This window comes from Microtus pennsylvanicus, chromosome 6 (assembly GCF_037038515.1).
Source record: "Microtus pennsylvanicus isolate mMicPen1 chromosome 6, mMicPen1.hap1, whole genome shotgun sequence".
Lineage (NCBI taxonomy): Eukaryota > Metazoa > Chordata > Mammalia > Rodentia > Cricetidae > Microtus > Microtus pennsylvanicus.
In genome coordinates this window covers 26,606,980-26,620,943 of record NC_134584.1, presented here as the reverse complement: position 1 = coordinate 26,620,943, position 13,964 = coordinate 26,606,980, and the positions used below count along the sequence as shown (strand labels likewise).

General features: G+C 43.5%; 1 protein-coding gene across 2 annotated transcripts in view; it reads right to left on the bottom strand.

The window, feature by feature from the left end:
* The window catches only part of Rai14 (retinoic acid induced 14), a 128,164-nt gene that overhangs the window by 98,772 nt on the left and 15,428 nt on the right, over window positions 1-13,964 (bottom strand). For both annotated transcript variants that reach the window (XM_075975885.1, XM_075975886.1), the window contains exon 2: window positions 3,085-3,166. In XM_075975885.1, coding sequence (XP_075832000.1) covers window positions 3,085-3,120 — 36 coding nt within the window. In that variant the 5' untranslated portion in view covers window positions 3,121-3,166. The remainder of the gene's footprint in view (window positions 1-3,084; window positions 3,167-13,964) is intronic.

The following is a 13,964-nucleotide window of genomic DNA, read 5'->3' as shown; positions in this document are numbered from 1 at the left end:
TCTCCCATGACATACATATAAACTTCCTTATATACATATAAGGAAGTCAAGCGGAGGAGTTTTCCAGAGAGTACACCCCAATTGAATCTGTATCTTTACAGTGGTCCGGGGGTAGCAGAGAGACTTGAAGGCCACCCACGGGCAAGTCCTTGAAGCTGCTCTTATCCTTATTGCTTACTCCTGAATTTTCTTCTCAATGGCCACAAAGTTACCTGGCTGAAACGTGATCACACTAGTGGGTCACCTGTCTCCTCTTTACGTAATCACGAACTTGATCTGCCATCCTTGGCTGCCTACCCTTAGAAACACAAAGAACTCTTTCTTCCCTTTCTTTCTCGCACAAAGACTGCAGAAACATGGGCTGGCTGATGGCTCAGGACACTCAGGAGATACCACCCACTTCACTAGGATGGTTGATAGCTTGGAACACTCAAGACACACCACGCACTTCAGTAAAGATTATAGTTTGGCTCATTTAATTGAAGATCATTTGTAAACGCAACATCGTGTGACTATGTAACTAGTAATACATATAGACATCTACCGAACACCTCAAAGGGAAAGGCATGCCCTTAAAAAGCAAGCCTCCCAGGTCAATTCACTCCCAGCTCTCAAGGCTCTCTGTAGCCCATAAATGATAAGATCTCTCATTTTTATAATCTTTAAGTTCCTCAGTAGGATGAAGAAGTACTGGCCAACTATTTGTCTTCTAAACATCAGACCCTGAGATGTGTATCTGACCCCCAACAGCACACTGAACTTTTTGAATGAAGACCTAAAATCAGAAGAGTAAGAGAGCTGTTCAAGGCCATGAACCTCAATCCAAGTTCAAAGTTGCACCCTGGATCACACCGGTTCACAAACTGCAATCTCCAGCGCAAGCTCCGACATTCAGGAAAGTTGGACCTCCAATACTTGGCTGCAAAAAAAAAAACTGTTTCTACAACTCAGAGCTGCAGGAATCTATAGAAGTTGCTGCCTCTCTCTAGGCTTCAATTCCTTAATCTGACAAAGCTGCTTAATTAGAAAACCACATGAGGTTAGTGGCAAGAATTCCCATCAAGCGCCTAGTGGAATATGGAGTACCTTTCATAAAAATCTGCTAGAATCAGGGCCGCCATACGGCTGGTTAACAAAAGGGACTTTGTCTTGAAAGGGGTTTCTTTGTGGGTCTTTATTCCCTCCATTTGCCTGTCTAGTGACAGAGCTTGAGAAAACAACTGGGGATAAATCTGGGAAGCCCTGTAGATCAGGCTGGCTCTATTCAAGCAACTTCCTTTGCTCTCCTCCCCCAAGGCTGCTCCTCGGACATTCCTTCTTCGTACTCACTGCCAAAATCAAGACCTTGTTGCTGCCAAATCTCAGAAGCCTTTACTAGTGTTATTATTGTGATTTTTTTTTAATTCATGGAAATGTTTCAAATTTTATGTAAAACTTAGATTCCAATAACACCCTCTCTCTGGCCACCAGTTTAAAATTTTTTCAACCAGTACTATATGAGCCTATTGCCCTCCTGCCCTGGTTCAGAGATCACACCCCCTACATGATGAGATCTGGCTACAATAATCTCAATGTGGATAGATGGAAGCAGTCCAAATTCTCTTGGAACAATTTCTTCCCCCTTGGCAGTCCTGGAAATTGAACACGGGCCTTATGAATGTCGGGCAAATGCTCTACCACTGAGCTACATTTCCACCCCAAATTCCCTTATTTGGTAAATCATAGACCAGTATCTCCGGAACTGGGCAAGGCTGTGTACCGCTTGCCTTTCCTCTTTAAGGAAGCCAAAGGTGAGATGCAGGCTTGGTACCACTGGCCAGTGGGTGAGCAGGGTAAGGTTTTCTTGGGGGAAGGGCATCTGAGGAAGTGACATGACTGGAGCTCTCTGGGGCAAATGGTTGAGCTACCTGCTCTTGTCAAGTCACCTCACATCCTCTGAGTTAATACCTTAGGAGTGAAGTAAACTTTTCTAAAATTTCTTCTTACTTTTTTTTAAATTATATTTTTGTGAGAAGGAATTTTGTAGTTATCCCCAAAGCCTCTTGCCTGGCCTCTTATCAGAGCAGTAAGTACATAGGAACATATCACAGTGTCATCTAAGAGGTAGGTAGGTATGGATGCGTGGGGCGCACTAGCCATATGATACAGCCTCATTTACCAAAAACACAGAACTGTGCCAACCTGCCCAAATAAAACTCACAGCAGAGCACAAAGATCCAGGCTCATCTTTAGTTATGTAATCTTAAACAGTAGTAGAGCATGCACATTTTGAAGATGACTTATCTGGGCTTCCACCTAATGCTCGTCCACAAATTTCTCTCATGCAACGGCTTTGCGGGAATGTAGTCTGTTACAGGACTCAGATCCCAGCAGTTTAGGAGGTAGGAGTCTGTGAAAATATCACTGTGCAGCCCCTTGCTATTTGCTCTGATGGAGAATTCTGACACTCGACCCAGTCCTCCCAATCTCTGATAGGCATCAAGGGAGAGAGAACCTCAGGAATTTGGGGGGCATGCAGTAGCAGTGAACAATATTGATTCAAGTTTATTGATTCAAGTTTCTTAAAGACTAAGAGGAGCAATGTTGATAATACAATTCCTTAATCACCCCATCCTGGCCAAGTGTGGCAAGGGAACACTTAACAAGGCCGGAGGATGGCCATGAGTTCAAGGCTAGCCATTTGAACAGAATAAGATTCTCAGAAAAAAAAAATGACTCATAAACAAAATAAGAAATTTTTCTCAAAAAACCCTAAAATTAATTAACAAAAAATATAAATGAAAATTATGAAAATGGCATTGTTAATCAGAATCTTGGCAGCTTTTACTGATTCTTTAATTCGACTGTTCCTTTCTCTACATGACACAGACTTGAGGAATTTCTTACAGGCTGTTCTGAAAGCCACACACACAAATAGCAAACCTAAAGCGTGCTCATTCACCGACGTCACGTTGAGCTGGCGCCTAGTGCTTCAGGAATCTGTAGTTTATTAACCCAGCACCTTATCAGGGCAGGAGCAGGGCTGTTTCTGTAGGCCTGGGGAGCACGGCGGAGCCGCCAGACCATGAGTCACAGTGTACTTACATCACTCTTTCTAAACTTCGCTTTCAGGCTCTTCATGTTTAATCCATTCAGCCTTCCAAAGTCCTAGGAGATTTGTCAACACCTAAGCAGAGAGAGAAAGAAAAATAATGAATGAATGTAGATTGCCAAATAAACACTCCAGATTTTCTTCCCTGATTGGATTACGACACTGGGCGTGAGGAGGAGGCAGGGTTGGGTTGGGATGACTGTCAGTGAGCAGCTGGGAAGCAGCGAAGACCATACGCTCGCTCTCCCACTCACGATATGCACCCTCCCGCCAACTGACCTGACACGAATAAATTAGAAGAGAAAAGCTTTTATCTTCCTCGTTTATTTTAACTGGCATATAAGGATTACATATTCTTGCCACAGAAAATGTGGTTTTTAGAAATACGTATACATCGTAGAAGAGTAAATGAGCCAGCCAGCCTGCACAGCACTTCACACGTTCCTCGCCCTGGAACAGTGAGAATCTTTACCTTCGAGCAATTTCAAGTACACAAACCAGAATTTATAGGAGTCAACAGGCTACCACAGAGCTCCGAAGTCCATTCCTCCTGTCCCGCAGAAACGTTATCTTGTGATTAGCATTTACTCAATCTCTTCACCATCAATCCCTGTCAAGGACCACGCTGGTCTCTGCTTCAGGGACTTAGCCGTTTGGATTCCAAACGTTAAGTAACCAAGCATTAAAAGAAGAAGGCGTGTGAGTCACACCTTAACCATCTGGACAGCTGTGGTCGGGGTGGGGTTTGCCCAAGGGATTCCAGTGTTGGAAGCTTGGTGATAGGGGAGGTGATGGAATTATTCAGAGGTAAGGCCTGGTGGGAGGTCTTTAGGTCTTTGGAAGAGAGAGAACGCTGGTCTCTTGGGTTGAGAGTCAACTGACCCTCAAATCTCTGCCTTTCCAGCAATATGAGCTTTGACTTTTACAGGACCTCCCTACATTGGCCTTTGCTACAAGGCCGTCTCTAATGAAACATGCCTGTGAACCTCCACAACTGTAAACCAGTAATCTTTGGTTCCTGATAGTGTTACCCAGCCACTTGTATTCATTATAGAAATAACACCAAACCAATACATGACTTGAAGTAATGTCTTTATATATCCTTCATTTTGCAATGAAACAATGAACCTCCTCTTGAAGGCAGGAATAATAGAAGGCGATAGAAACCACAGCTCCTATTGCACATGCTTTCAATCCTTGCTTATTTTTCCAGTGTTTGCTTCCCTCCCCTGCTCCTCTTAAATGCACAGTGCAGTTGGTAGAAAATGCCAGGAACAACATAATCACCCTCGTAAATACCACATTCCTCAGGGGACCCACTCTAAACAATGCTAAGACTCTCCCAGTTCTTTTTCCTCTTTGAGATCCAGCAACTCTTAGTTAGTGCTGGAAGTCTTCAGCCATCACCACACTTAGGAGACGGATGACATTTCTGCCCACTAGAAACTGGATACAAGGTTTTCAAGAATATATATATATTACATATTAATATGTATTTTATATATTATATGTTATACACACAAAGAGAACCTAAGATGCTTGTCTGCCATCGTGAAGCATGCTTTCCTCATTGCCCTATACAGTTTCACAATCGAAACCCCAAATCCAAAGCCTGTGTTAAAATACAGTACAGAATTTATCGTTTTCATTAACTTAGACTAAGAAAAAAAATCAAAGTGCACCTAGGTCAGAAAGGCAAAATAATTCATGTGAAAGTTCCCACCATGGTGAGTGCTCAATAAACGTCAGTTTTGTTCACTGAAGTAGTAATGGGTGGGCTTCCAACTAGCAGCATGGCTCCAGCTGAGAGCTATGGCATAGTGGGTGTGTGTGCAAGGCTCCAGATGAGAGCTATGGCATAGTGGGTGAGTGTGCAAGGCTCCAGATGAGAGCTATGGCATAGTGGGTGAGTGTGCAAGGCTCCAGCTGAGAGATATGACATAGTGGGTGAGTGTACAAGGCTCCAGATGAGAGCTATGGCATAGTGTGTAAGTGTGCAAGGCTCCAGCTGAGAGATATGGCATAGTGTGTAAGTGTGCAAGGCTCCAGATGAGAGCTATGGCATAGTGGGTGAGTGTGCAAGGCTCCAGATGAGAGCTATGGTATAGTGTGTAAGTGTGCAAGGCTCCAGCTGAGAGCTATGGCATAGTGTGTGAGTGTGCAAGGCTCCAGATGAGAGCTATGGCATAGTGGGTGAGTGTGCAAGGCTCCAGCTGAGAGATATGACATAGTGGGTGAGTGTACAAGGCTCCAGATGAGAGCTATGGCATAGTGTGTAAGTGTGCAAGGCTCCAGCTGAGAGATATGGCATAGTGTGTAAGTGTGCAAGGCTCCAGATGAGAGCTATGGCATAGTGTGTGAGTGTGCAAGGCTCCAGATGAGAGCTATGGTATAGTGTGTAAGTGTGCAAGGCTCCAGCTGAGAGCTATGGCATAGTGTGTGAGTGTGCAAGGCTCCAGATGAGAGCTATGGCATAGTAGGTAAGTGTGTACGGCTCTAGCTTGGAATAGTGGGTAAATGTTTAACACTCCTAGCTCTTATTTTTTAAAAATCTTTCAATCCCACCTTGTTGGGGGAGGCTGCTTGTTCATTTCCCAACTGTACAGACTCCTAAAATAATCACACAGAAATCTGTATCAATTGCAATACTGTTTGGCCAATAGCTTAAGCGTATTTCTGGCAAACTTCTTATATCCTAAACTAACCCATTTCCATTAGTCTGAGTATCACCATGTGGCTGTGGCTTACCAGGTAAAGTTCTGTCCCTGGTGTCTGTCTCTGGCGGAGCCACATGGCGTCTCCCTGACTTTCCTACTCTCCCTATATGTCTTTCCCTGCCTGGCTGTGTTCTGTTGAGCCATTGGCCAAAAGCAGCAATGCACATACAGAAGAACCTCCCACACCACCACCTGTGTTCTCCACATTCTTATTTGAACTAAACGCGTTTTATGAGGTCAGAAGTGGGGTAGACACAGGAAGTGAATGGCCCGACTCGGCCCTCTCCCAATGACCTCATGGCTGCCTCCAGAAGTCACCCCCAAGTTACCCTCTGATGAGCTCGCTTCCAGCCTTGCTCATGCCGTTGAGCAGAAGCCTCAGATGAAGGGCATGCGAACAAGGTCATCGTAAAGCATTCCGGTGGCATTCATTTGAGATATAGTGAGATCTCCCATGGCCCTTTCTATCTTGCCTTGGAAAGTGTATAGACTGTAATGATGCACTGTTAGTTGCTGAGGACTAAATCACAGAGTACCTAGAATAGGCATACAACGAGCAAGGAACACACTTGTCCAAGTAGGCCTCACTGATCAAACAAAAGTGAGCTGGTTTTTTGTTTTTTTTTTTCCATGTGAAAACAGATGACTTTTGGAAGAGATGATAGCAAAAAGATAACGATCATCAAATACTACCAAACCATCACCAGCCTAGGGCTTCCGGACCGACTATTTTACCATGGAAACCATCCTTCAAATTCAATTCCTTCCACAGTCTCAAAATAGCCAAGGAAATAGATGAAACCAGTGCGATGGGAAGGGAGAAAAGACAAGCCACAGCTGGAAAAAAAAAAACACAAATTGTGTGGCCCACCAAGGCAGAACCACCCAGCATTCCTTCATCCACAGAAAAAAAGGTCTCAGGCAACAGTGGGTAAGTTTTCTGTTTGAGGTCATAGTGGTTATAAGGGAGCTGGGAGTGTGTGTGTGTCTGTGTGTGTGAGTGTGTATGTGAGTGTGTCTGTATGTGTATGAGTGTGTGAGTGTGTGTACGAGTGTGTGTATGTGAATGTGTGTGTGTATGAGTGTGTGTATGAGTGTGTGTGTGAGTGTGTGTTTACCTTCAGCTTTCTTCCTTTCTTTTTTTCTTAAAGCCTGGCAGTGAGAAGTATGTGGACTGCTTGGGGAGAATTAAATAAATAAATAAAGTAGCAAATTCCAAAAGTTCTCAAGGGAAGGTATAAACAACTAAATGAACATTTTCCCGGAGCTCAGGATTTGACTGTGTGATAGCTGGGTGGTCCATGGGTATGGACTGCCGATGAGAGGGGCCTGTGCTAAGGGGCAAGGGCTGGAAACAGATTAGTAACCCTAGAAACAAGGCCCCCCACTGGGTGTAATTAGAGGTATTAATCCTGGTCTTCGTAAATGGAGCTAACACCGGGAGCCAGGGCTAGTGCTAGGTCACCGGCCCATGGTTGATACCAAGTTTTCTCTGCGCCAGCATCTTCTTTTCTGGAAGATGATGTGAGAGCAAATCACAGCTTGCCTTCCTCCGCTCAACTGGGATTTTACGGTCCCAATTCCAATGCACAGCATGAACTACAGTCTGTTTTGTATAACGTGACATCCAAATGCAGCAAGGGGACACCAGTGGCAGTCCTTGGAAAAGGCACTTGAGGTGGCTATTTCAGACCAGCCAGGCACACCTTTTTTTTCTTTTTCTTTTCCTTTTTCTTTTTATAAATTCTGTTTTGTTTTTTGGAGACAAGGTTTCTCTGTGTAACAGTCCTGGCTATTCTAGAACTTGCTTTGTAGACCAGGTGTTGACCTGGAACTCACAGAGCTCTGCCTGCTCTGCCTCCTGACAGCTGGGATTAAAGGTGTGCGCCACCACCGACTGGCTTAGCAATGCACATGTTACTGGATGTGTCTCACAGGAGCTAAAGAGCTGCACAGCAGCCTGTGCACAGAAAGATGACACACTGACCATGGGCAGGAAGATGACATGCCTACAGAAAAACAACTGAACTGACTTTCTCATTGTAAGCAGATAGGAACACTTGCCCTCTGCGCTGAAATTGCTACCTGCTCAACGATCACCTGTCATGAGGTACTAATCATCACAGGATGTGCATGATGTTAAGTAGCAGGGATGGGACAGCACAGCATGAAACATATCCGTGTCCTCGCGTATGAAACACACAGGAGTTTTTAAATTCATTTTCCCTTTAAAAATAGTACCATAGCTCTCAGTCAGACCCTTATCTGATAAACTGAAATCTTCAATCAAAATAGGAAGCTACTAGCCTAGAAAGTGTGACCATAAACAAAAAAATTAGACTTGCTCATTTAAAATGTGTACAGTGGGTCGGGGTTTTCTTCGGGGTGACACAATGTTTTTAATTTATTGTCATGATGGCTGCACAACCTGTGAATATATGAAACACAATTTGACTATGCATCGGGGCAAAACTGAATGTTACAGGGTTCTCCACCAAGCTGTTATTGAAACAAAAGTCTTCACTTCCTCTCTAAGACTTAGAATCAGGAAAATTCTAAGTTAGAAACCCTTAGAGTGATTTGAAAAGAATTTCAGTAGGAAAAATGCCAACAAGCAATGTTCTGAACCGCTAAAAGGTGATTATCCCCGAGAGATTTATTTAGCTATTTCTCTATTATACCTCATCACTGATTAAAGTAGGTTTAAGCTCATGCTACTCCCCATTTTCCCCCTGCCCCCAGAATCTCTGGACTCCATGATACCCTACCTACACTGTAAACTCAGTGTAAAGGAACCTAGACACTGGACAAATGGTTAATTATGACTATTTCTGAGCATCTCCTATGAGAGCAGACGTGACAGGGGGATTCCTATACCCCAATTCGACATGAGCAATTGGTCATGCGTGACCACTAGGAATATTAATTCATAAAAGTAGAGAGTGGTTACACACACACAGTGTTTGAATCGTAAGAATACATTAGCACCTGACAAATCACACCACATGACCCAAATTCTCTGAATTACCACAGAATTAGGAGAATAAAGTCCTCTAACTCTCGCATACTGGAATGTGGGGATTATTGCATGGAATCCTAAGTAGCAATACAACACTAATGTGTACTTAGATAAACTTTCCTCTTCAAAGTTAAAAAGAACATTTTTAGACATAAAATCTACACCCACAAAAGTGTCAAACGGGAGAAACCGAAATACTTGTTTCTTCAGACAATAACTTTTGGGGCAGCAAAAAAAAAAAAAATGGATTCTTACCATGATCTATACAAACGTGTGCTTCTCTCAATCTGGCAGGACTAAACCACTCCCCCCAAAGGCCTCTCTAGGCCAACTACAACTCTTCCAGAAAGATGGCCCTCATGACCATCTCTCCAACCTGATAGAAGCTGCTTTAACATACCCCCCTCCCAGCTGGGGACTCCCTAGGAATTACACTTCTGCTTCTGAAACAAAGAAAATAAATTGGGGGTCAGGGCCCAGTGGCTACGTCCCCTATCCTGTTCAGTATTCCTACAGAAGACTGGTCTAGTCTACAGCACTGAGTTTTAAAGACATTTGGACATGCAGATAATGGAAAGAAGACTCACAACTGATGCAAGGTACAAGCAGAGAAGGATTCTGGAAAAGACTCTTACAATTAGGTGTTAACTACTGCACACTCACTGGGAATCATTGATGGCAACATCAAAAAGCAAAGACTAGTTTATAAACGGGGCAGGATTCCAGCTGGCCTTAATCACAGGATTCAGGCTGGGCGACAGGGGGACATGGTGTCCCTCCAAGCCTGGGTCAGACGTCTGTGCAGTCCCATGATGCTGAGTGCTCCTACCAGGAATCATTGCAGAATTCTCTCTAAGGTCCTCCCTGTCATGGACCACTTTAGATCCTACCACAAGAAATAGTTCAGGAGCCTTGTTACCATTTTCCAGAAAATTTGAAACTTTCCATATTAGGCTGCCCACTAACTTTGGAATAGGGAATTTTTTTTTTTTCAGAGAGGAGTTTTCGTTCTGCTTACATATTCCCGGCCCTGACCACCATCAGTCAATGTGAACGATCATATAGGACAAAGATACCAATTAGAGGCCTGCATAGGCTCACCTTTCACCTCAGCGGAATTCTCTGTGATCTCCAGCACTAAACAGTGAGCCTGGCTGGGATTTGTGGGAAGGCAACATAATGATTAGGTTTCGCCACATACTGATCAAAGTACTGAGAATTTAAAGGCTTGAGCTCCCTTGGCCTCTGAAGTCTCCACAAGCTGCCTCCCTTTCCTGCCTCCCTGTCTCCTTCATTGCTGCCTCCCCACCCTCCCCCAGCATCTTCCACAACCACATGCCAACCCCAGCCAAGGGGCAGACTCTGAATAATGCATTGTTAGGCTCAGCAGAGACTGAGAATCATCAAACAGAACCTTGGAAACAAGTTCTCAGAACAGAGAGATTGTTCTCAGCCCGATTATGCCGACAGCTGTGGGCAAGCCCAGTAATTCCCTGCAAGGCAATTTGCCAGTTTCAGGATTTCCACAGGATTCTACCATTGGCCTTATTTAGCATGGGCATTTCCCCTGCTCAACTCAAAAGAAGTCAGTGAATCATTTTCTCCATCACTTATCTCCAGTCATCGCGTGCAGGGCTTTAATCAATGAGGAACAAACAAGGCAAAAAGCTCTATCTTTGTTGTCTTATCATATGAAGGATCAGATACAACAAGCAGGTTTCTTTAGTAATTTCTCTTTTTTAAAAAAGTCATGTAACCGAACATAGCGGACAATGAGAACTACTGAGAACTCAAGAACATTGGCAATGGGTTTTTGATCCTACTGCACGTACTGGCTTTGTGGGAGCCTAGGCAGTTTGGATGCTCACCTTACTAGACCTGGATGGAGGTGGGTGGTCCTTGGACTTCCCACAGGGCAGGGAACCCTGATTGCTCTTTGGGCTGATGAGGGAGGAGGACTTGATTGGGGGAGGGGGAGGGAAATGAGAGGCGGGGGAGGGAAATGAGAGGCGGTGGCGGGGAAGAGACAGAATCTTTAATAAATAAATAAAAACAAAAAAAGAAAGAAAGAAAATAAAAAAATAAAATAAAAAGTCATGTAATTCTTAACAAGAGCTAAACCTCCCGTAATTATATCCTTAATCAAAATACCTTGATATTGCCTATAAAGCATTATCATGAATACAAAAATGTTAAGACTTAAATGTTACATATCCATCCTAGACAGGGCCAAGGTTTCACCTTCAGCTCAGCCACGTCCTCTTCGGAGCCCTACTTATAGCTGAGCAAACACCTTATAAACAAACGAATGTGAAATGAGAACCAGAAGCACAAAAATGCAAGTCATTTTGTCTGGTGAGGCCAGGCCAAATGCAAGTTTCCCAAGGATTTAAGGATTTAACAACAAAAAAAATTGGTAGCAGTGACCTTGGACTCCCTCTTTACAAGTGGAGTAAATGGTTAGAAGGTGGAGACCAGAAAGGGATCTTCCTTTGGGAAAAAAAAAGAAGGAAAGAAAAACAAAACCAGGCAGCAATTCTTACCATGCCTACCTGGCCTCATGCAAAAGACTAGAATGGTATCTGGAAAAATTAGATGTTTGAGTCATACCTGGAGCATCTAAAAGGTGTGAGAGAAGCTGCCCTACCCTTTGAGAATGAAGAAGCTGTCTCCGTGTTGCAGTCAGTTTGAGTGCTAGACTGTGTTTGTGTGTAGATGCTTTTCCCATGTGTTACATGCAGATAACTAGCCACAGAGAGTAGCACGTTGTCTCAGATCTCTGTTAAAAGGGCAGATTAGATGAGCAAATAAGGAGTGGAGAAAAGCTGACAGCCTAGCAGAGAAGCAAGAACCAGAGACCAGCGATGCCCGGCTCCTCCGGAGAACCCACAAGAGAAAAGAGGAGTTGCCAACAGCCCCTTTGGCAGCTCTGCAGGGACCGCCATAACAAAGCAGCAGAGGACCACAGATGGCTTAAGGGAAATGTAGTCCTCACAGCTCTACAAGCATGGTGGGAAGGTGCAGGCAGGCTGGTTCCATCCTGAGGCCCCCTCCCTTGGGCTTGCAGAAGGCCATCTATGTTCTCTTTTGTTCTCATTTGGTCCTCCTTTGTGTCCATGTTCTAAATTGCCTCTTCGGAGGGCACCACTGTTCTTGAAAGAGACCTGACCATATAACTTGTTTAGCTTCAATCATGTCTGTTAACTGCATCTCTAAGTACAGTCATATTCTCAAGTACTTGAGACTTGGACATCAGCATATGAATTTGGGGGCACACAGTTTGGCCCTTAACACCCCTAGAAAAATCCCAAGAACAAGATTCAGGCCCTAAACATCTGCCGGGCTCAGAGAATACAGTGCTGTGGAGCTGTGGTACAGAACTTGAGACTTCCTTATCCCATTCCTAAACAGCTGCAGCTGTATCAAAACAGGACTCTTTGTGTTTTCTTTTTAAAGACAGGGTTTCTCTGTATAACAGTCCTGGCATTCCAGGAACTCACTCTGTGGACCAGGCTAGCCTTGAACTCAAAGAGATCTGCCTGCCTCTGCCTCCCGAGTGCTGGGATTAAACGACCACCACCACCCACCTTCAAAGCAAGACCATCAAAGAGATCATTAATCACTGCAGGAGATGGGGAGAAGTACGGAGACAAAAGGGGGGGGGGAGGAGTAACTTTAACATTTTATTTTTTTTTAATTTTCTGGAAATGGACATTCTGAGTCAGGAGTGTGATTAGTGGTAGATTGTACAAGAAAAAGCAAAGCAAAGAAAAAAGGAATGGGACATTCTAAGTTCTGAATTCAAAGTATTTAGCCACTGAAATGGAGTCTGGAACATTTTTAAATCTGTAATAATGAGAAATGTGAGAATAAACAATATACTAACTACTTTCAGGCAGTTGGGCACAACATGAAGTTTTATGATGATATTTCACAAATCGTATTTATTCACCAAATCAGATAGACTCATATGAATATATAAATGAGCAAATGTGCCTGAGCACTAATTATATAGGCTAAGTGCTTTCATATGTGCTATCTCATTTATGAATAAACTAAAGTACAGGTTTTAAAAATATTATCCAAATGATAAATAAGTTAAGAAATGTTTGAGTTCATGAACAGGCCAGTAACTATGACTTGGCCATTCCCACTGACACATCCCATTGAACATCACACAGCAGTCAATAAAGTATATCAGTTAAAATTTTTGAATGTTTTAAGTGATTTTTCAAAAGGCGTTTCATTTTGGCATTGAGATCTTCCTAAGATACTGTAATAGCTCACATTTTTTCCCACAGAAAATAAATGAGCACATTCTTTTAGCATCATAAATGTCATTGTGATATTACATCAAAACAACCGTGCACAAAAGCTCTCTGGAGAACATCAATCTTATATTCACAACTCACATCTATCCAGGAGATGACATTTTCCTTAAGAACCAAATACATCTTTCTTCTTTGGACATAAATTCCAACATGCACTGGGGCTGATCTCAGCTCATGACTCAGCCAGAACCATAGGCACTGCTGTGAAACTGCCCGGGGCTCTGGCAAAGCAGCTACTCCTGCTCCAGTTGAGCCTGACCCAGAAGTCCCAACGTTACCTCCTGCCCTAAATCCATCGGAGTTCAAAGACACAGACTTAACAAAGCAAGCTATCTTCTACAATGAAAAAAAAAACTTTCTAGGACTAAGGAACGTGCTGTGAGTAACCCTTAGAGGAAGGCTCGTTTTCAGGTCTCTCAAATGCTCTCTCTCAATAGACTGTTTATCTTTTGATGCTCACTTCAATATCACCTCCTAAGTACATCGCCATGTTCCCCTCTTAATGGAGTAACTGTCTGCACAGATCTAGAACCCCTCAATGTCCAGGTGTCTGAAGGCACAGGCACCCTTGTGTCCATTCCTTAAATTTTCTTCATCTTACATATCACGTTAAAAAGGATGTAGGTCTGCTAGGTATGATGGGATGGGACATACCTGGACTCCTAGCCCCAAAGAGGATGAAGCAGGAGGATCAGGAGGTCAAGACCAAGTGGGGCTCCCTAGTGAGAATGACTGAAAAATAAATTATATTGATAATATCTTCACGTGTGATCTTAACAATTGGTAGTGACAAGGAAAAAAATAAA